The sequence below is a fragment of the Elephantulus edwardii genome, unplaced genomic scaffold (assembly GCF_000299155.1).
Source record: "Elephantulus edwardii isolate Elephantulus edwardi_28Jun2011 unplaced genomic scaffold, EleEdw1.0 scaffold00048, whole genome shotgun sequence".
Taxonomy (NCBI): Eukaryota; Metazoa; Chordata; class Mammalia; order Macroscelidea; family Macroscelididae; genus Elephantulus; species Elephantulus edwardii.
In genome coordinates, this window is record NW_006399798.1 from 3,528,432 (window position 1) to 3,551,373 (window position 22,942).

The 22,942-nt window shown below is 53.9% G+C and overlaps 1 protein-coding gene across 1 annotated transcript in view; it reads left to right on the top strand.

Moving 5' to 3' along the window:
- CYTH1 (cytohesin 1) overlaps window positions 1-19,677 on the top strand; it is a 26,364-nt gene extending 6,687 nt beyond the window's left edge. Inside the window, exons 4-14 of the mRNA XM_006886169.1 lie at window positions 7,188-7,254; window positions 7,762-7,880; window positions 8,259-8,339; window positions 8,606-8,718; window positions 9,562-9,710; window positions 10,132-10,243; window positions 12,441-12,443; window positions 14,988-15,064; window positions 16,825-16,896; window positions 17,480-17,634; window positions 19,599-19,677. Of these exons, the coding sequence (XP_006886231.1) occupies window positions 7,195-7,254; window positions 7,762-7,880; window positions 8,259-8,339; window positions 8,606-8,718; window positions 9,562-9,710; window positions 10,132-10,243; window positions 12,441-12,443; window positions 14,988-15,064; window positions 16,825-16,896; window positions 17,480-17,634; window positions 19,599-19,677 (1,020 nt within the window). The 5' untranslated portion in view covers window positions 7,188-7,194. The remainder of the gene's footprint in view (window positions 1-7,187; window positions 7,255-7,761; window positions 7,881-8,258; window positions 8,340-8,605; window positions 8,719-9,561; window positions 9,711-10,131; window positions 10,244-12,440; window positions 12,444-14,987; window positions 15,065-16,824; window positions 16,897-17,479; window positions 17,635-19,598) is intronic.
- The last annotated feature ends 3,265 nt before the right edge of the window (window positions 19,678-22,942 follow it).

Consider the following 22,942-nt stretch of genomic DNA (forward strand, 5'->3'; position numbering starts at 1 on the left):
ATTCAGTGATTGGGGTGGCAGGAGAAGGTGTGTCGGAGACAGTGAGGTTGGCACAGGATAGAGCAGGATGTAGGGCTCCTGTACATGGGGTTGCTATGAGTCACTAGCGACTTGATGGTACATAACAACAACAACAACAAGAGAAAAGCTTGGAAGAACTCTAGAAGCCCTAATCCACAACATAAACAGTCTTCCGAGCATCCTGAAAATCCTACAGCCGGGAGAGGATAAAATAAATGAATGGGACCTTCTAAGAATAAAAACCCTCTGCACATCCAAAAACTTCTCCAACAGGGTAAAAAGGGAAGCCGTAGACTAGGATAAAATATTTGGCAATGACATGTCTGATAAAGGACTTGTATGTAGAATTTATAGAATACTCCAGCACTATAACAAGATAAAGATAAACAACCCAATTGAAAACTGGGCACAGGATATGAACAGACACTTCACCAAAGAAGACATTCAGATGGCCAACAATCACGTGAAGAAATGTTCCAAATCCCTAGCTCTAAGAGAGATCCAAATCAAAACAACTATAAGATATCATCTCACCCCAGTCAGAATAGCAAAATTCAACAGAGCAGCAAGTAACAGATGTTGGTGAGGTTGTGGAGAAACTGGAACCCTTATTCACTGTTGGTGGGAGTGTAAAATGGTGCAACAACAATGGAAGGCAGTATGGCACTTTCTCAAAAAGTTGGAAAGAGAAATACCACTTGACCCAGAAATTCTACCACTGGGAATATACCCTAAAGAAATCAGAACTGCCACCCAAGCAGATGTATGCACACCCATGTTTATTGCAGCTTTGTTCATAATAGCAAAGAATTGGAAATAACCCAAATGCCCATTAACAAACAAATGGATAGAAAAGCTGTGGTATAGTCACACAATGGAATACTATGCTATGTTGAAAAATAAAGAAAGAACTCATGCAATATTATACAAAATGGGTGACCCTGGAGGACGTTATGCTGAGTGAAATATCTCAGTCACAAAAGGACAACTACTGCATAGTGCCACTGTTGTAAAACAGGGGGAACCTGAGAAAAGAGGGCATGAATGATGTATACTGTATTGAAACAGATGAGGGAGAGAACTGTTTAAAAGGAATATAGCATTAGGTATTATTTTCATGACAAGATTCCAGAAAAAGAAATGCATAGTAAAGTGGACTGTGGACTCATCAAGGGGGGGGAGATTGTATAACAATGAAAATTTTTTTTCTTCAAAGAGAAAAACAAACTCTGGGGGGGGATGGGCAGGTGGGAAAATGTGCAACAATGAATGAATTGGGGGGGAAAGAATTAAATGGAAAGAATATGCTGTTAAAAAAAAAGATGTCTTGCATTGGCAAAGTCTGCTGTTAGGGACCTTTTTAGAGGACTGAAGAGCAAAGATGTCAGTCTGGAGTCTAAGGTGCATCTGACCCAGGCCATGGTCTTCACAGTTACTTGCTTTGCATCCAAGAGCTGGACAATAACTACGAATAATAGAAGAAAGTTCGATGCCTTTGAGTCTTGGTGCTGAAGTAGAGTGTTGAACATGACATGGACTGCCGGGAGAGCAAACAGATCTGTCCTGGAGAGGGTGAAGCCAGACTGCTCCCTAGAGGTGAGGATTTTGAAGCTCCGTCTCGAGTATTTTGGCCACGTGGCCAGGAAGGACCCACCCTTATAGAGGGACATCATGGTTGAAGGGGTAGAGGGACTGTAAAGGAGAGGAAGACCCAGGATGAGAGGACTTACTTGGTGACTGGACCGGTGGGATTAGGTCTGTCGGAGACAGTGAGATTGGCTCAGGATAGGGCAGGTCAGAGGTTGACGTACACGGGGTCGCTATGAGTCACAGGTGACTCAGTGGCAGTTAACAACAACAGCAACAAATCAGAGGACATCAAGAATTTATGCTTTTATAAAGTACACTGTTAAACGACATGAATAAGCCGGCTCCAGACTAGAGGGAAATAGTATCTGTTGACAGGCTCAGACCAGGATCCATGAAGAGACGGTACAACTCGGCAGGAGCACCCAGGGAGCACTTGCTGGACAGAAGCTCGGCATCGCTCGTCGGGAGGAAGTTCTCCTTGCAGCGCCCATGCGTTGCCGCGTCACACCCACTCACCGTTCAGCGCTGTAGACTCCGGACATCTGTAACTGACCCTCCAGTGGGTTTCTGAGGCTGTAAACGACACGGGAAGAGCTTGCCTGGCTTTTCTCCTGAGGAGCTCCTGGTGGAATCGAAGGCGGAGCTTGGACTCAGTAGCTCCCTGGATCCCTCCGTCCGCTCCCTTCACTCACTGCTCGTCAAGTTGACGACTCCTCGTGACCCTGTGAACAGCTGTGATCCTGGCGTGTTCTGCGTCTTCCTCTCCGTCTCTGATACTACGTGTGGGGCTGTGTCCGTCCGCCATGTGGAGGAGCTCCCCCTCGCTCGCTGACCCTCCACCTTTCTCCGCCGGATGTCTTTTTCCAGGGACTGGCACCTCAGGACAGACAGCACAAAGTACGTGACACAGAGTCTCAACGTCTGCCTCTCAGGAGCACGCTGGCTTCTTTCAAGATTGCCTGCATCCCACATATTTTAGACATGCTGTCAGAAAGGCCCAGTCCTTGGGAAAGGGACTTATGCTGCGAAGGATGGAGGGTCCGAGAAAGAGGAAACCCCTCCCCTCTACAAGGTGACTTGGCCTGTGGCAGCGGGATTAAACAGAGCAGAGGTCACGAGGACGGTGCAGGAAAGGGCATGGTGCTGCAGGCTGCTTCATAGGGCTGGATGCTATGCATTGAAGTCAACTTGATGACAATTTCAAGGCAAACAAGGTGGGAAAATGAAAACCTGGTAATAAATACCTGGTACTGATGAGAGTAAAATTTTTAGGGGGAAAGTTTGTTATTTCCTTTAAAACATGCCCAGTAGTTTGACTCCTAAGTGACTTACTCAAGAGAAATTAAAACATGTCTATAAGAAAACCTCTAAAAAAAAACCCCCAAACTTCTACGAAAATATTTATAGCATTCTTACTTAAATAACTGAAACTTGGAAGTAGCCTACATGTCTACCAGCAGATGAGTGAATGAACAGATTGAGGTCATGTATACAGTCATTCTCTAGACAAAATCTTGAATGATGCAAGAAGCATAAAAAGAAGATGAAAGAATTTCCCAGACATGTCGCTATCCCAAAAGAAACAGCCATCACTTAGCTCACTTAGCCATTTCACTTCAGGACGGTAGCAGATGACCAAGGAAAAGTGATACTGAGGACATCAGTCTTACATTTGAAAGACCTGTCCGCAGCGAAGGCCCAGGAATTGTGACTTTGTGCTGTGCTTGCTGGTGGCCTCCGTTTGGGCAGCAGGCTGAGTAAGGCACGGGGACCGTGAGCACCGTCTCTCTCACTTGTGCGGCCATCCTGACGTCGGCACACCAGTTTCCATTGAAACCATGAAGTTGGCCTTTCTATGTGCTGTTTGGAAATATTGAATAAAGAAATCTAAGATTTAGAACAAAAATTAATAGACAGCCAAATCAGTTTACCTAATGTAATCTTCTTAATGAAATTTGGTTTTTTATATTGGTTCTGGAGCTGCTTGGAATCGTAACATGTTCCTGTTTTATATAAAGAAGGGCTGGGAGTGTTATGACGCTGTCATATTGTCCAGGCAGGACTAGTTAACACTGTTCTGCAAAGGATCATAAAAATCCGTGTTTTAGGCTTTGTCCTCACCACTGCCTCACAATGTAGAGATTTCATCTCAAAGTCGAGAAAACAAAACCCTCACCACTGGGCCAACGGGCAGCATCATGATAGATGGAGAAAAGACTCAAGTTGTCAGTGATTTCATCTTGCTCGGATTCACAGTCCTTTGGTCCTAGCAACCAAGAAATCTGAAGACGTGATGCACTGGGGGAATTTGACGAGGAACTCTCCAAAGAGCTACGCAGCAGTGATGCTAGGTCGACGACTCGAGTGCACCTGATCAAGCCTTGGTCTTCTCATCTTGCTGTCCATCTGCAGGTTGGACAGTGGATAAAGATGACAGGATGGGGAATGATGCCTGTGTGCGGTGGTGTTGGAGAAGAGTACTCACTGTCTCATGGACTGCCAAGAGAACAACAAAGAAGTATGAGTGGGCAAAAGTGCAGCCGGGGTGCTCCTTAGCGCTGAGGATGGCGAAGCGTCTCGCATACTGTGGGCATGTTGTCAGGGGGACCAGTCCTTGGGAAAGGACATCGTGCTTGGAAAGGTGCACGGTCAGTGGAGGAGGAGGAGGAGGAGGACACTCAGGAAGGTAGACTGACAGAGTGACTGAACAGTGGGCTCACTCGAGTACACGATGGGGAGGACGGCACAGGGCAGGACAGAGTGCAGACCTCTTGTTCACAGGGTCACTGAGTCGTAGGAGACTCGGAGACAACTAACAAGAACGTCTCACTGGATGGATGTGGCCGTATCTGTGAAGTCTTCATTTGCAGCTGTGCAGAGCACTCTGGTGGCTAGCCGGAGGGAGATGGAGAGTCGTGGCCACTAGCCCACCAGCAGCCGCTTTCTGGTGGTTCACATCCAGAGTGCAGAAGGCCTGAGCTTGGCCTACAGGCCGTAGCTTGCAGATTGTCAGAGCCGTGGTCTGGAGCCAGGACTTCCACCTGGGTGCGACTAAGAATGGGGGACGGGGGTTCTGCTGGCAGTGGGCACACCCTGAGAAGCATGACCTGGGAATCTGCATCCACTCTGCACTCACATAGGCAGTGTCTGCAAAAGCTAGACCTAAGTATGGTGCAACCACTGTGGAAGGTGGTCTGGTACTTTTCTCAGAAACTTGGAAATAGAAATACCGTTTGACCCAGCAGTTACACTCCTGGGAATAAACCCTAAAGAAACCAGAGCCACAACTCAGACGTGTGCCCACCCATGTTTATGTCTGCATTAGTCACAAGAGCAAAGAGATGGAAGCAATCCAAGTGCTCATTAACAAGCCAATAGGTAGAAAAAATATGGTCTATTTACACAGTGGAATATTACACAGCCTTGAAAACATTACACAGTATAGGTGGACCTGGAAGACGTTGTTGTTGTTATGTGCCGCCGACTCACTTGGAACCCATAGCAGCCCTGTGTACAATAGCCCTAAACTCTCCTCTGTCCTGTGCCAATCGCACTGTCTCCGATACGCCCACCACCATTACCCCAGTCACTGAATCAATCCACCTCGTACAGGGTCTTCTCCTCCTGTGCTGTCCCTCCACCCTCCCAAGCATGATGTCCCTCTCGAAGGACCTGTCCCTCCTTACAACATGCCCAAAGTATGTTAGATGGAGCCTCAGAATCCTTGACTCCAAGGAGCTGGCCGGTGTAACCCTCTCCAGGATGAATCTGGGCTGAGTGAAATATCTCAGTCACAAAAGGACAAATACTGCACAACACTGCTGTTATGAATAGGACTGACATGAGAGGTTATGGGGAGAGTGGGAAGAGTGGCTAGATAATTAGCACCACATTGGAACAGATGAGGAAGAGCTGTGTCCAAAAGGAACAGGTGATTAGGCACTGTAGGTATGACAACAATCTGAAACAAGAGGTGATTGCACAGTGGGCTGGAGGAGGGAGAGAGAAGGAAATGTACAACAAGGAATGAATAAAAAAAACAAATACTTCACCAGCTGAGTTCCATGGGGAAAAAATGGGCGGTTTTCTCCTGTGCAGTTTATAGCCTCTGGGAGGGAACCTGTTGGAGGGTCAGCTGGGAATTGGTTCTGACTTGATGGTACGTAATGATAACAATGTTAATTATAAGATGCACCATCACCATAGGTACAACTGTAAAAGCAAATAAGTCAACTAAACCAATAATACCTTTTTTTAAAAAAAGTTGGATGTCAGTGTACCTGTGGCCCAGCACTGCCCACACCTGTTCACCGCCACCCAAGAGGAGTGAAGGCATGTCCACACCGACTTGGATGTTTGTAGCACGTTAGTCACACAACTCCGTACTGCAAACCTAAATGTCCTTCAGCGACTGGACACATGAGCAGAATGGCACAGCGGGGGCGATTCTAGCTGATGGCAGTCTTTTATGACGAAGGGTTTACTAGGCTATAATGGGGTGTTTTTTTGTTTGTTTGTTTGTTTTAATGGTGATTTGGGTGAAGATTTGCAAAGCAAATTGAATTTTATTCTACCACTCATTGATGTTTTGTTCTCTGACACTGATCTCAGCACCCATGATAGGACTGTCCTTTCTCCAGTTCTTGTCATTCTGATTTCTTGAGCCCTTCCCTTTCTCTGTATCTTCCCTTTGTTGAGCGGTGTCATGCAGGTCACTTGCTTTGCTGCCTCTCCCTTCACCCATCGTTAGTTGCCATCAAGTCAGCTTTGACCCCTAGCGACCCTATTCATGACCAATGTGAACCATGCCCTATCCTGCACCGACTGCACCCTCTCTGAAAGGCTGGAGCCATTGTTACAGTCACTCTGTCGTCTGTCTTGTTGAGGGTCTGCCTCTCTTTCTTTGACCCTCCGTCGTTCTCAGCATGATGTCCCCTGTCTTAATATGCGCCCATTATGGGGGTTGGGGGCTGGATCCCAGAGCAGATTAACTTTCATTTATTTTGTGACAGCTTTTCCTGGGGGTGAAAGTGCTCCAAAGCTGGTTTATGGTGGTGGCTGCACAACTTAATAAGATAACTAAAAATCATTCCAGTGGACACTAAAATGAGTACATTCTCTGACATGTCTTAGACCCAATGAAACATTTTAAACACTTACATTCAGGAAAAAGGCAGCAGCAGCCACTGGTTTAGTGCAGGAACGAGTGCACTGGGAGGGCATCAGGGCTGCAGGCTGCCTTGCTGGGTGCCCCCCAGAGTGGCCTGCCCTCTGCGGTGGGGCTCTCCTTGCCCCCTGCACCCCTCAGCCCGCTGCATGTTATATGGGGTGGGGCTCTCTTCCCCTGCACCCCAGCACCCCTGCACATTGTAGTGGAGCTCTTGCCTGCACCCTTCAGTCCTGCACTTTGCAGTGGGGCTCTGTTTAGCCCCCACACCTCTTAGCTCCTGCATGGTTGTGGTGGGCTCCTCTTGCCTGCACCCCTCAGCCTGAAGCTGGAAGTGGGAATGGCGTTTGCCTTTCAGTCTCCCCATTACCTGGAGTACCAAGTTGTCTGTGGTGATTTTTTTTTACAGGAAAAACATGCAGAGGAACAAACAAGTGGCCATGGGCAGGAAAAAATTTAACATGGATCCTAAGAAGGTGAGGGGGTGAAGGGCAGGGGCAGTAGCCTGTGGTCTTTAAGATGGCATTGATTGTTCACCATGGCAAGAGTACCTGAACAGCCCGCATGTCCAACCAAATCAAACGGATTGAGAAGTTGTGAATACATGATGGAATACTATGCAGCACGTAGGAGCAGTAACTTAGTAAATTATTACCTAACTTGGGAGGGACTGGAGAGCATTATGCTGAGAGAAGTAACTCAGTCCCACAAGGACAAATACTGTATGAATGAGTGGAAGGATCCAAGAGGAGTGGGAGAGGGTGGAAGCAGAGGGATGAGGTTGTCCCAGGGAGAGGGGGATTAAACATGGGGTTGTACAATTTGTTGAGGGGTAAGGGAAATAGGAAGACTCTTGTCTGGAAAACAATGTATTCTCATTTTGTAAAGAAACTAGTATATATATTTTAAAAAAGATGGCTTTTCTCCAGGGCTCAGACAGGAGCCAGCTGGAGGTCACTGACGTCTTTGATGTCTCGCTCCAGGGAATCCAGTTCTTGATAGAGAATGATCTGCTCAAGAACACCTGTGAAGATATTGCCCAGTTCCTGTACAAAGGCGAAGGGCTCAACAAAACAGCCATCGGTGACTACCTGGGAGAGAGGTGAGGCTCCCACACCGCAGGCACCGGGATCCGGAGTGAGGCAGAGGCAGGCGCCAGTGCTTCAGGTTCTGTGGTCCTGACGCTTCAGCGGCCACACTGGCCTCAAGGGATAGCTCTGGGGGAATACCTAGGAAGAGAACCCTGGGGGTGGGGGATCAGCTCCGAGGCCTTGAGGGAGAGTTGGGGGAGGGGATCAGCTCTGTGGCATTGAGGGAGAGCTATGCCAGTGGCTATGTCTAAGAGGCAGTGTGGTGAGCCTTCCTGAGGCCTCCTGCCCAGATGTCAGTTGGCGATTTGGGTGCACAGAGTGGGGCACGTCTCAGGTTCTGGACCACAGCCTCTAAAGCCGTTTCCCCTGTGTGATGGTTTCTCTTGCAGAGATGACTTTAATATCCAGGTTCTGCACGCGTTTGTGGAGTTGCACGAGTTCACAGACCTGAACCTCGTCCAGGCGCTACGGTGAGTGTCTGCCAAGTCAACACTGTGAAAGGTGAATGTTTGTGCCATGTCCCCTGCCGTCAGATGTGGCCTTTGAGATCTTTAAAGAACGTGTTGTTAAAAGGGACTAAATTCTGATGGACCCTGCAATAAAACTCTGCAGGCGTTGTATTGGAAGTGTCCAGCAGGTCCCTTTGCACTGTCCGGGAGGAGAGGTTATAGAGCGCAGAGCACTTGCAAGGGGACAGGTGTCTTCTGCCGCTGTAATGTGGTCCTCTGCCCACCAGGCAGTTCCTCTGGAGCTTCCGGTTACCAGGAGAGGCACAGAAGATTGACCGGATGATGGAGGCCTTTGCCCAGAGATACTGCCAGTGCAATAGTGGGGTGTTCCAGTCCACAGGTAACGGGGAGCCCTCCTGCTCAGCTGCACTTGATAAAGTCTCTAAAGCAAAAGCTTAAAGTCATGCTGAAGGACGTTTATTGAAATGACTCTTAACAGTAGCAGAAGGTTGGAACTTATGCAAAATGTGCAAAGAAAGAAACAGGAGTCTAAATTGTGGTATCTCTGAATTAAGAAATAGGCAACTCATTTTGAGAAGCCTGTTTATTTAACATCTTTGATGTGGAAAACAGTAAAAGGATGAGTTAACAGATGGGAGTCTGATGCCATCGGTTGTGATCCCTGCCTCACGGGGGTCCGTCCAGTGGTGCATCCCACGCCGGCCCCTCCTGGCAGCCCCGTCCTCCAGTCCCCGCGTGCACGCTCTCAGTGCCGTCAGGACCCTTCGTCCTCGGGGCCTCGGAGGCCTTCATAGCTCTCCTTGTGGAATTAGATTTTGGATTAAACCTAGCCTGGTGGAGTTGTTATTCTGAGTTATCCGTTGGACGTGACCACTATGCCTTTTGCATATAACTTCCCCATATTGGTGTGCACACGTGGAGAAGGTAAAGACATGAGAGAAGCATGAACCTCCCTTGGTGCTCCGCAGTTCTTCCCGTTACCGTAGTTGTGCAGGCTGAGGGGTTTGGTGGGCCCTTCCAGAGAGTAAGGGCTGTGTGTCCATCAACGCGTGTGCGCCTGGGTCCCTTTCCTAGAGAAGGGCCTCCCGCAGGTCCTGCTTTCTTTAGCCAAGGACAGGGGCCTTTTCCTGCCGTTCCAGCAGGTGTCCTCTTTTCCTGGGTGGGCTGTATCGGACTGCCCGCCTTGCTCACAGCATCTCCCCTTTGCTCTCCTTGTCTTCAGACACTTGCTACGTCCTCTCCTTTGCCATCATCATGCTGAACACCAGCCTGCATAACCCCAACGTCAAAGACAAGCCCACTGTGGAGCGGTTCATCGCCATGAACCGAGGCATCAACGATGGCGGGGACCTGCCTGAGGAGCTGCTGCGGGTGAGCCTGGGTGCCTCCACCCTGGGACCCGAGGCCCCTAGGACAGGGCCCACAGGAGGAGAGGAAGGCATGGGTTTACGGCAGCCCGCCCGTCTCCATCTCCTCACTCGCTGAGTGTCCATCAGACGTCTGAGAACAGCTAGGGAGTCCAGTCCACGAGAGCAAAGTGTGCGTAAGCCAGAGGCTGAGAGGCTGGTCAGTGGCCCGGCAGCTTTCCTCCCTCCATTCTTGTGGACATGCTCGGGTCCTTAGACTGAGCCGCCTGGAGCAGGGACTGTCACTTCGGGGGTCGGTGCCCAGCCAAGCTGCGGGACACTGTCACTGTCGGTACATGTGAAAGCTTGAGGAATGACTGAAGAGAAAGGGGAGGAAGGAAGGTGTTTCTGGAATCAGAAACATATCCTGTTGTCTTTCATCCCAGAATCTATACGAGAGCATCAAAAACGAGCCCTTTAAGATCCCCGAAGATGATGGCAACGACCTCACACACACCTTCTTCAACCCAGACAGGGAAGGCTGGTTGCTCAAACTCGGTGAGTGTGCGCTGAGGGCGGCTCCCTGAGGGCAGGGCAGGGCAGGGCAGAGGGCGAAGGCCGGCGGGCAGGGCAGGGCAGGGGGCGAAGGCCGGCGGGCAGGGCAGGGCAGAGGGCGAAGGGCAGGGCAGAGGGCGAAGGCCGGCGGGCAGGGCCATGGGGTGGCTGGGCTCTTAGTCAGAGACCAGTGTGAATTCTGTCAGGGTGCACATCCCCTCCCGAGCTGAGGTGGAATGCAGAGCCAGGACCCTGGGTGACAGGCTGGGGCCCCGGGGACAGCTGTCCTCAGCCGTCCGTGTGTCTGTGTCCACATTTCCACCCAGAGTCTAGAGCCTAGGGTCATTTAGTGCCGTGGGACCTGACCCCCTCCCGTTCCCGGTCTCTGGGCCATGGGTGACAGCTGCATCCATCTTTCTACCTCCCATCACACAGACCGCACCTGTGCTAGCCCTCTCCCCACCAGTGCATCCTCACCGCATCTGCTCCCCTGCCGCCATGCATGGCACACCTCTGCCCTGGCTGCACACCCCACAGCACCCCCCCCCCGCCCGGGCAGCAGGCCCTGCTCTCCGGCCCGTCAGGCCAGGAACGCTGCTTCCCCTCCCTCCACTGAGCCCCCTGGCCCTGCCTCTCCTGAAGGTGAGGGAGTGACCGAGAGGGGAAATGGGCAGAGCTGCCCGTCTCCACTTGATTACCATGCTGCTGTTTGAGAACACAGAGTGAGCCTTGACTCTGATGGCAGTTTCTGACCACTTAGAGTCTTTTTTTTTTTCTTTTGCTTTGGGCTTTCTGTTTGAGGGGTCCCCATGTATCAGGGTGTTAAGAGCCCTCCTCTCCCATCTCAGTCACATCCCGCGGAGGAGAACCTCCTCCCTGGTGACCTTCACTGGCTCATCTGAAGGACTAACATGGACTCTGTGAGTTCCGCCAGTTTTAGATGGTGACACCGCAGAGCTAAACCCACTGTCACTGAGTCAGCGTCACTCCATCAAGTTTCCCACCCCATACGCCTCTGGGGCAGCAGCTGGTGGGTCCGCCCTGTAATCCACTGGACCACCAGAGTGCTTCTAGATGATGATGGCGTTTATGTTTTAGAAAAAGGCTGGCCCACGTCCTGTATGTCCTCATAGTGACTTAATTTCTGAATGCCCCTTGGAGCTCCGTCTCCCTGCTCAGAGCTTGCCTGGTGCTCTTCTGTGAGCGGGAGAACTGTTGAAGTTCCAACACTGAATTAGCACCCAGAGGTGGCCAGCCTGCTCTGTCACCTTACTGCCCGCCAAGAGCAGGAGGAAGCAGTCTGCCAGAAGCATGGAAGGGACTTGCTCGCTTGAGTTGACTCCCCCCTCAGTGAGATTTGTGTGGGCTTCAAGTGTTGGCTTTGCAGCCCCAGGGCTAAAATGAGATCCAACAGAGACTCACGGTCCCTGCACAGGACCCGCTCCCATTCCCGAGACCATAGCTCTGCCGGAGACGGAGACTCAGCGGGGACTGGCTTCAGGGCCATGCACGCCGTCTCTAAACTCCACTGACTCCTGCTAATGCTTCCGGTGTCAGCTCCTTACAGCTCCCCCAGTCAGCTCGCAGTACCTACAGTGTCAGCTCCTTACAACACACCCACAGTCAGCTCCCTGTATAGTGTCAGCTCCACAACACAGTCAGCTCCCTGTACACAGTGCCAGCTCCTTGCAGCACACCCACAGTCACCCCCTTTGTTTTCATGTGCTACAGAGGTTTCCACTCTGCAGTTGTGTGTTTGTGTGTGTATACATATATCTGTAAGACTGTATCCTCATGTATACACGTGTGTACATGTCCTTTGTGGGTGATGGTTATCTGAAGGACACTGAATTCTCCCGTAAGTGAAGTTGGCTCCGTTTGCCCCATCCCGCGTAGATGAAGAAACAGGAGCTTTGGCAGAGACATGGATGCCTTGGGGGCACAGTTTTCAGTACTGCCTCACACGTCACCTTGCCCAAGAAATGTGGCGTGTGTGACCCCCTCCTCCCCGGCCACACCCCGCTGTGAGGCTGGCCCCTTGTATTTTCACAGCAACTTCATCAAGCAGGCAGGAGTGTGACTGATACATGCACTGTGACATTACGGAGCCTGGTTTAATTCCTTTGTTTTCATTTTCTTTTCTCCCTCATTTGTATGTTGCCATGATTTGGGCTCTCCTTTTCCTTGCCCCCAACTCCAGGAGGTATGTAATCCCCCACCCTGCTCGCTCGCTCTACCCAGGCACTGTAATCGCTGCAGCGTTTTCTGATTTTGTTCTTTTTGGTTATTTTGTTTTTTAATCGCTGGTGGTAGTGTTCCTGCTGCTTCTAACTGATCACACAGTCCCTAGGGAACTGACCAGGGTCAGGGTGTGGCACCACAGGTACAGGTCACCTTTCAGGAGCAGTGTCCAGCGCATTGGCTAGCTAGGGCACAGGGTGTGGGATGGCTTCACCCAAGGAGGGACGCAGTGTGAGACCGTCCAGGGAGATGGGCTTGTCAGAGCAGAGAGCGTGTTCTTGGAGTTACTGGCCAGGTACACAGTGTCTTTGTCGAGAGACATGGACACCAGCAGATCGGCTGAAGTGGAGTGCTTTCCAGAGGGGGGGAGGGGACTTCAAGGGCACGTGCTCCCTACACCCCACTGTCAGCCCGCTGGGGAAATGACAGGCCCCTTGGGCCGTTTACCTTGTGTGGAGAGAATGGCACCAGGGGCGTTGGACCAGCTCAGCCGCGGTCCCCGGGTTCCATTCCCTGAGCCTCAGCGGGCAGGGAGCAGACGGCCTCGGCTCACTTGTTCTCTTCCCTCCTCTTCAAGGTCCTGGTCAGCAGACTCCGTTGTCCCGAGTTAAGCCTTTGGTGGCTGTGGGCCAGTCACCGCGGGTCTGCGCTTGGGCCGGCGCGAGCCCAGCGTTTTCCGAGGTGTCCCTGGCTGTAGGGAGCCTGGACCCTGGCCTTTCTCTCTGAGGATAAAGGGGGCTGAGCAGCGTGGGGTAGGGGGAGGTCCTGTGAGTTCCTCAGGGACTGTCCTCGGTCCGCTGCTCTGTCTGCTTGCTCATGTCTGCTTTCTTGCTCCGTGGAATGTTCCAGGGACCACAGTGAGGCTCAGGGCAGGGGACTCCGCACACAGCAGCGTCCCAGGGACAGGAGGTCCCTCTGCCTTGTTCTTTCTCTTGGGTCCCCTCCTATCTTGCTACTGTGGCCTCCCACCCCTCCCTACATCTCTCACATCCCCAGGGTGTCCCCAGGGTGTCCCCAGGGGTGGGGCTGAGGCCTGTGACTAGGTGCCTGGGGCCCGCTTGGGCTGATGGCCTCCTCGTGTGCTGAGCCCTAGAAGAGGGGCAGCTCCACTCAGTGGCCAGTTGGCTCCAGTTCTGGATATGCCCTTGTTATCTTTCTCCTCATATATTTTCACTCTGCCCGGCCCCCCCATGCGTGTCTTTTTATCCATCTATCGTTCTCAGTTCTGGGCCCCATGACTTTGAAGGCCCAGAGGGCGGTCAGAAGCCTCCAGGAGGGATGGAGTCTTCCTCTGGTGACGTCCACACGGGGTAGGCGTGTGTGGGGAAGGCCCCTGCCTTCTTATGGCAGGTTCTCTGTCCTCCCCGGGTCTCTGCAGGCCGGAACCTGGGTCGTTTCTGGCCAGTGACTGCCTCCCTGCGCTGGCCCACGACCCTCTCCCTAGGGTGCAGTCACCCAAGCAGAGCTGTCCAGCAGGCCTCACGCTCATTTGCTAGGACATGTTCCGGCGCTGTGTGCGCGACACCACAGCTTCTACCCCTCCATACCTCTGATGCCGCGTGTGGGCAGTCCTGTAGTTGGAAAGGTTAGAGAAGCGATGGGCTCTGTAGTCAAGGCTGACCGGAAGTATCCATGGCGTCCCAGCCAGTCAGTCTGCGTGCTCATGGGGTGTTGGTGCGCTGATGAGAGCAGGGTGTCTGGCCAGCAGGCCCTCACAAGGCTAGTGCTCAGGAGAGTGTCCTCGGCCCGGTGTATGTGGAGACAGGTATCACAGCATGACCCTGAGGAGGTAGAAGTCAGGGCTCAGGGCAGCCGTCACGAGATGCTCTGCCCCAGCCCCTCGCCTGGCTGTCTCTGTGGTGAGCTTCCCTGAGGCCAGCCTCCCTTCCAGAGCTGCTATTCCCTGGAGAGGAGTGGAGCTCTGGGACTCTGCCCAGAAGTCTGAGAGCCCGTGCAGGAAATCCCGCTGACAGGAAGGGGTCAGAGAGGCTTCAGCCACAGCGGTGGGGGTCCCACGTCCCAGGAGTGCTGTGGACCAGCCTGTGAAGGGCTGACAGCTGACCTCCTGTCTCCTCCTTCCCTCCACTTTCTGATTACACACTACTCCTTAAAGGCGGCTGATCATTGGTTGCAGGTGGCCCTGGACTGAGAGGCTGGCCTGGCCTCCTTCTCTAGTTGTTCCCACTACACAGGAGGGAGGCCTTTTGCTGCTGCTTCTCCAGCCCACGTCCATGTCACGTTGTGTGCCATTGTCCTCCCAGCTTCCCCGTCCTGCGCTCCGCTGTCTGGTCCATCTCCACGTGTCACTACACGGCTGCTCTGCTTGTGCCCAGGACTCTCACTCATAAAGATGCTTCTGTCTTGGCTCTGTGTCTCGTCCCTGATGTCCGTGTGCGTGCTCTCCGTGTCCTCTTGAGGCCCCGTCCCCGAGAAGAGCACTTTGTGTGTCGGGGTCCCGCTGGGCCTGGTGCACCTGGTTAGACGTGCATCTCCTCTCGCTCTGCAGGGGGCCGGGTGAAGACCTGGAAACGGCGCTGGTTCATTCTGACCGACAACTGCCTCTACTACTTCGAGTACACGACGGTGAGCTCGCTGGCCAGCTGCCCAGGCAGGGGCTCGTGGGGCAGCAGCAGGGAGCAGACCCTAGAAATACTGTGGCCTGCTGTGCAGAGGGGGCTGCTCAGAGGCAGTAGCCAGGATGAGGGGGACAGGCGCTGGAGACATCGTGGGCAGCTTTGGAGCTTGGCCGGGAGCCGTGACCGTGGAACAGTGCCAGGATAGAGCCAGTGCCGGGTTAAGGGGAGAGGAGAGTCATTGGAATCTGGGGAGTTGAGACCGTAATAGCAGAGTGAGGAAACCTTTAATCTGATGGCCAAGCGAAGGTGGGTAAGCCAGATGGGACAGGTGAGTGACTTAGGGACATGGCAGCAGGAAGAAAGGGCACCTCCCCAGAGCAACCACGACAGAGGGGAACCAGAGTGATAGAACTGAAGAGCTGTGGCTTAGTACTGCCAAGTTACAGAGCCAGAGCGTGTGACCGAGCCAGCCAGAACGTACGCAGCCCTGAATGAAAAGGCCCAAGAGAGTCACAGCGCATCTGAGGGAAAACACAGGAGTGTGTTTATGGGGAGAGCTCCAGATTACCTCAGTCCCAGGGTTAATCGGTGCGTATGAGCTCAGGGGTGTGCTGTGATATGCTACCAAGTCATTTCCCTGCACAGGAGAGACAGGCTAGTCCTGCAGACCACCAGTGTCCACATCGGCCCAGGCCCAGTTGCAGGCACACTCCGCTGGGGAACAGGCCCCAGGCACACAGCTGGACATGGGAGCCCTCGCAGGGCCTCTCAGCACCCAAGAGCAGCGGTGCTGGGTTCACACACGCCTGCGGGAAACAACTATGAGATCAGGGGCACTCATCTGGCTACCTGATCGCTAGAGAAAGCGCCATGGCCGGCCGATCAGAGACGAGCGAGCACCTGAACAGTAGCCCCATGTGTTCTTGAGAAAGCAGCCAGGGGTGGGGTGCAGTCGGGTGAGGAATGGACCCAGAGGTAGACCTCAGAGAGTAAAGGATTCCCCCGGATTAATGAGACCAACGCTCCGCTCATAGTAGCTCTGGCCGTCAGAGGAGAGCTGCCCCTAACAGTTCCCAGGGCCGGAATCTTCATGGGGACAGGCCATTGATCTTCCCCCCCGCCCCGAGCTGGTGGGTTGGAGGGCTGACGTTTTGGTAAACAGGCCAGTGCACGCCCAGGGCTCTCACTGAAGTACAGAGACGTGCAGTGCAGGACGAAGGGGTTGTGCCCAGCCCCGGCTGTGCAGAATATGGACCTGGAGTGTGGAGTGGTGGCCTTCACCAAGGGGAGACCCAGAGGTCCTGGAGGAGGACCACCTAGGGTCAAGGGGGTGGGAGGGTGTCACACTCTGCTCTGGACAAATATTGTGGGGAGAGAAGTGTCTTTCCTTGAGCATTGCCCACTTGACTGGGGCGTGAGAGCAGCAGCTGACCCAGAGTGGTCAGCAGTGGCTCCATGGAACGCTCGAGGTGTGGGGCGGTGAGCGGGACACGGTGGAGGCTGGGCAGGGCCCTCCTGACCATAGTGTGTTAGGGCCGTGCTCTGCCTAGCCCCGAGGGAATCCCCGCCTGTCCCCTGGCAAAGGCCTGTTGATTGCGTGGCTCCCGCGTGCTCGGTGGGCGCGCCCAGGGCTTTCTTGCCCTGGTCTTGTTTTTGAGCATCTGGGCCCTGAAGCTGGTTTGTGACTCTTCTGAGTGACGGTGAGAAGGCCGGTCATGGTGTGCAGTCCCCACACTGCGGTGGCGTTGACTCCGCTCTGTTCTGTAGGACAAGGAGCCCCGGGGAATCATCCCTTTGGAGAACTTGAGCATCCGGGAGGTGGAGGACTCCAAAAAACCGGTGAGTGACTGTTGTCAGGGGAGAGGATGGGCTTGTGGGCTTAGGGTCTCTGACACAGAGCAGAACTGCAAAAGAAAGAACACGTGCACTACACTCCGGGACTCCAGGTGCGCTCTCTGTCCTGCCTGTCTGCCTTGTGCTTACCAGATGGCGCCACAGGTGTGAGTCGTGCCCTCCTCACTTAGTGACTGTCACCTGAGGCGTCAGTCGAGTTCCCCTGCCTCCCTATCTCATGAGATGTTGGTTGTGTCCACGTGAGGTGCTGGCCATGCCCCTCCTCAGATGGCAGCAGGCTCTGTGGTTGAATCTTACTTTGTCACGTGGTTAGAATCCTGTGCCCCGTGCACTCAGCCTGCGCCCTTCGCGCACGTACACTGGGTGGACGTTCACGTGTGTGGCGGACTCCGCTGTGAGCGAGGCCAGCCCGCCCTCCTTCAGTGCAGAACCCACTTCCAGGCTCCTCTGCCCGCAGCAACGAGAGCCCACTGTGGCGGACAGTGTGAGAGTCGAGTCTTTGGGACAGTGACCCCTCTGCCGGGTCAGCAGCAGCTTTCTGTCATTTCCTCCTGCTCTTGACCCTCAGAACTGCTTCGAGCTCTACATCCCTGACAACAAAGACCAGGTGATCAAGGCCTGCAAGACAGAGGCGGACGGGCGCGTGGTGGAGGGCAACCACACCGTGTACCGCATCTCGGCGCCGACGCCTGAGGAGAAGGAGGAGTGGATCAAGTGCATTAAGTACGTGGACTCGGGCGGCCCCCACGGCCAGCGCGACTGACTCCTCGCTCTGCGTTCTGTGTGGGCAGTGGCGGGGGAGGCCCGTGGTGGGGATTCAGGACGCAGATTCCCCGCCCTTACAGGGGTTCAGGGGCACCGCAGGTCCAGGTTTCCCAGGTGAGCCCGCTCCCAGGCACCAGGACGCCTTGTTCTCACCTTGGAAGTAAATCTCATTTCCAGTTGACAGTTCAGAGGAGATGAGGTCATGGGCGTGAAAGGGTCCTTATGTATATCCTGTGATCATATGTGTTGATGAGGCTACTAGGTGGGGCCTTCCTCTCCCCTGAAGTGTTGAGAGAGACAGACAGACAGGAAGGGAGAGACAGAACGTCCTCCTCTTCAGTGAAGCCCATCCCTAACCAGGGGCACCGGTGAGGGGCTCTTAACTTCTGGCTCGTGCATTCCCTGAGGGCTTCCAGAGGGGAGGCACCCGGGAGACAGCAAGCTGGGGAGCTCGGACATCGAGCAGTGTGATTGGGCAGTGGGAGCTCTGCCGACAGCCTGCCCCTGACTGACCTCAGAGTCAAGTCCAGCATTTGCTGGTGACCGGGCATTGGATGCTGGCTGGGCAGCAAACGTGGACGCACTCTGATCTGATACTGGTGCTCCTCTGCCCTTCGTCTGAAAGCCAGTGTGTGTCTCATGGGCCCTGAGAAGGGCCGTGTGTTTGCACAGGTGACACTGGACGTGTACTGGTGGTGTGTGCCTCGCTTGCTGGCTCTCACTTGGAGCTGCAGCTGGCATCTCCTGCACTGCTTGGTGTGGTACAGCACCCGGGCCTCCCCTGCCCTTCTGGGCTGTGTCTGCATTGACGTGGAAGGGCCCCTCGTCCTTGCCGTGGCCCCTGCTCCCCTCCTCTGCTCTGGAGCTCTGACTGTCCCTCACCTTGTAGGACTCTGACTGTCCCTCACCTTGTAGGACTCTGACTGTCCCTCACCTTGTAGGACTCTGTCCCTCACCTTGTAGGACTCTGACTGTCCCTCACCTTGTAGGATTCTGACTGTCCTTCACCTTGTAGGACTCTGTCCTTCACCTTGTAGGACTCTGTCCCTCACCTTGTAGGAGCTCTGACTGTCCCTCACCTTGTAGGAGCTCTGACTGTCCCTCACCTTGTAGCATTGGCGCCCCTGGTCACGGTCTCACTTGTCCTCTTAAATCCTCTTCTCCATGTTTCTTTATTCTTCGTGGAGTTTATGTTGATGGTTTAAAGTAAGATCTAGCCTCATTCCCTCAAGTAAGTAGGCAGTTGTTCAGGCATCTTTCTTCTTTTCTGTTTCGCTTGTTTGCACTGTTTTCCTGAACTTCCTGGCATTTTAGGTGTGGGAACTCCTGTTTGACTCTTGGCCTCACGCCCAGGCCTTGTGGGGGGTGATCTGTAGCTCGCTGCCCGCCCCTCGGCACACTTTCAGAACAGTGTTTGCTCTGCATGACAACTATCTTTCATGTGGTTTTTGAGTTCTATAGTCAGAAAAATGAGCAAGCTTTAAAATCTCACTCAGAACTCCGGACCTTCATCAAGCAGCTGGGACCCCTCCTGTGGGGCTGCCTGGACCCTCAGTGAGGGTGGGAGTTAGGAAGTGACCTGAAGAAAGTGCTGGAGCAAGAGTGTGGTCTGTCTCTGTCTGTAAACACTGCTGCTGAGAGGACTCGGGAGTGGGGGCAGGCTCCTCTCCCTGGGCTTGCAAGGCCTCCCAAGGGTCACGGTCCTCTGGGGTGCCTCTCAGAGCCCTCCAGGAAAGGCAGGCTTCCTGGGGGAGCCCTCCTTAAACTGTCCTGGTGATCAGATAGTTTAGGAATGAGGCCTCAGCATTTAGTAGCCCTGTAATGTCCTAGTCTCTCCCAGGCGCCTTGGCTCCCGCTGCCTTCTGTCCATCATCTGTCACTGTGCACTCACGTCTCGGCCTTCTCCCCCATCCGTGCTCCAGGGCAGCCATCAGCAGGGACCCGTTCTACGAGATGCTGGCGGCACGCAAGAAGAAGGTCTCCTCCACGAAGAGACACTGAGGGACCCGCCCGAGCACTGAGGTGGGCTGACGTGCAGCCGGACCCGCCCGTGGGCACGGGAAGCCTGCAGGAGCAGCTCCTTACCGGCCACCGCCCCGCCGAGAGACCCACTTCCACTTCTGCTCATCTTTAAGTGGGAGACAGTGTGTCTCTGACCCCAGGGAGAAGCACAGACTCTCCAGCACTTGTCCCTGCGGACAGGGCCCCACGCAGCCCCCTTCCACAGCTGCAGGTCTGAGGACAACCCTTCCCCACACTGCAGGTCTGACAGCAGAACTGGAGCCAACTTTACCTCGTTACTTCCTGTGAGAAGCCTTCAACCTACACCACACATCTCTGAGTTACTGTACGCTAGAAGGAGGTGGGATGGAAGAGAAGCCACTTGCTCTGAAGAGAAATTTTTATTTTCAAGAAGAAAGTCGATGGGGAGCTGCCCCGGTGCACTCTGCCCTGTCTGGGGCGGGCAGCTCCCCGGGGGAAGCAGTTGCCAAGGCCGGTGCTCTCTGTGGCCGTCCCAGCATGCAGCGTGGGCTCCCCACAATCGTGGGGGTGGCCTGGGGGACGTGAGTGGCTGCGCCGAGGACAGGCTGCCCCAGGAGGCTGTTCACTCCAAGTGCCTGCGGAGCGCTCGGCTTGAAGAGAACCTTCTGGATGCTGCTGCATTCTCTCGGAATGCCGGGTCATCTGGGCTCTTAAGATAGTCAGCATCTTTCCTTGAGCTAATACCTAATAACCGTAACTGTGACACGGTCCCGGCACAGGCTCCGGGACGGCCTGACTGTTCACGTCCACGTCCCTCTCGATCTGCACATCTGGTCCTCGTTTTAGAGGACAGCTGAGGGGCAGCTTTCCCTGCCTCCAGCCTGGCCTTCTCTGGGCCCCGTCGAGAGTCCGCGGGCCAGGGCAGTGGACCTGGCTGCCCTTGGGGCTGCGGGCGGTTTCCTAGGCAGAGTAGGGAGGGTGGTCTGCCTCCTGTCTCATTTCTTTCTTTAAAGAAACGTGTGTGAGTGCCCGACGTGGGCACAGATCCGGCGTTCTCTCGCCTTTCTCTCAGGGACTCTCAAGGGCGACTCCCGCCGCTCACCTGGGCTGCCAGCCAGTGGGTCACCTTGGCCACCACCTTCAGTGAGGGCTCCTCAGGAAGGCTGGGGGCGGGTGCTGGGTCTAACTGACCAGCTCCTCTGTGGCTGCAGGGCAGGCCCATGTCTCTGGAGGTCGCCTTGTGGGAAGTGGTGGGGACACTCTGGGGTGGGAGTCACACGGAGCTGGGTCCCACATGAGGGCTCCAGGCGTCCTGAGGCCCTAGAGAGGGTCCGGGCCAGAAACAGACCTTCTGGGCAGAGGGCCAGCATGACCCTGGAAACCCCCAGCAGCTGTGTACCACCCAGACAGGGCCTGGGTCAGTATTAGTCTATTTATCAGAGTGTAAATAATTCATGTATAGTTTTTCTCCTCTTAGATTATTTTGTATTTGTTTAAAACAAAAGTTTTGTCAAATATAAAGACAGGCTGAAAGCTGTTGACAGGGTTCTTAAAAAAATTATTATTATTATTTCAGTTGTTTTTTGTTTGGTTTTGCCTTGTAAACTAGCGCCAAGAAACTGCAGCAAATAAACTGGAAATCTGCCCACGCCGCCCCTGGTCTGCAGTGTGCCTTCCTCGGGGGGAGGGGGGCCTGGAGGCTTCTCAACATGAGCAGTGGAGAGCCAAGCCTGTTTTGTGTTGTTGTGTGTCTTCGAGTCCCCCGAGATTCACAGTGACCCTAGGTACAGTAGCTTGAGTCCTGCCCTATCCTGAGCCAATCTCTCTATCTCTGACACACCTGACCCCATTGCTCTAGGTAATGTGTCAACCCGTCTCATCCAGGGCCTTCCTCTTCTGCACTGTCCCTCCACGCTTCCAAGCATGATGTGCTTCTCCAAGGACTGGTCCCCCCCTGACCTTGTGCCCAAAGTATGTGAGACAGAGCTTCAAAGTCCTTGCCTCCAAGGAGCAGCTTGGTTTCACACAGCAAATTAGATTCCCATTAACAGCCACTACCTAGATTGCTTGGAGACCCCGTTACATCTTTCAAAATGCGTCGACATGCTTCATTTCCTTCTGAACTCTTAGTTTCCAGTAGTGTCCGCATATTCACTCTGATCCAGTGTGCTGTGGCACAGGAACCTAAAGCTACACCCCTCCCCATGTCTAACCACCAAGAAAAGACATGTCATCTGGCCGTTCTCTGACCCCATGGGAAGGACCCCTGGTCTGGACATCATACCAGCCCGTGCCTTTGAAAATCCGAAACGTGAAATGCGTGCTCACATACTGAGAAGGCAGAGATGGAACTGCAAGAGAGGCTGTTTTCGCTGCTGATCTTGAACCCCAGCTGAAGGGACCCCTCTGACTGTGAACTCTTTAACGGGTGAACAGGAGTCTGATGGACTCAGGGCCCTGGGCGGATGTTGTGAGGTCATGGCTCCATGCTTAGCCATGACTAGCCTGCTGTAAACCCAGAGTCTGGGCTTGTCAAGCCTGACAGTTTTTATTCTCTTCTGTTTAGAAGGCCAGGTTCAGAGTCACTGTCAGTTCTAGAAGAAGGCCCTTGTCACATTCAGCATCTGTGAACCAGCGTGTCTGTCCTTTCCTGGGGTCAGGAGCTTCCCAGCACAGGGTCCCACGTCCAAAGGCCATGCTCCTCACGTCACCTTGATCAGTACGAGGTCCCCACACTCTGCTCACTTCTCTCTACCTCTTGTGAAACCGAGGCGATACAGGCCTTTCATCAGACCAGGGCGGTGACCTCAGTAACATTACATCCCACCCTGATCCCTTAGAACTGACTGGTGGCTGACTACGTCACGGATCATATCTGCCTCAATCCTGCCTCTCTGACATCACAGGTTCATTACAACACCCATTCAGCCTTCCCCCATCGAGTCAGAAGCGGCCCGCAGCGGGCCCACCAGCGGGGTTTCAGAGGCTGTAAATCACACGGGAGGGGAGGGCCCGTCGCTGCCGGGGAGCAGCTGGTGGGTGGGAACTGCTACCACTCGGCTACCAGAGCTCCCTCACGTCACATGCGCTACGTCTCGCTCGGAATCGTGGCCCTGCCAATTTGACATTGACTTTGGGGAGTCCATTCAATCTGTGACACCTCTGGAATGCCCCCTTTTCACACACTGGGAAGTGGCACTCGGAGGAGCTCAGGAGTTCACACCGCTCACCTGCCAGGCAGTGGACTGGCCGGATCGGCTCCAGAGTCCTCGTCCACCTGCAT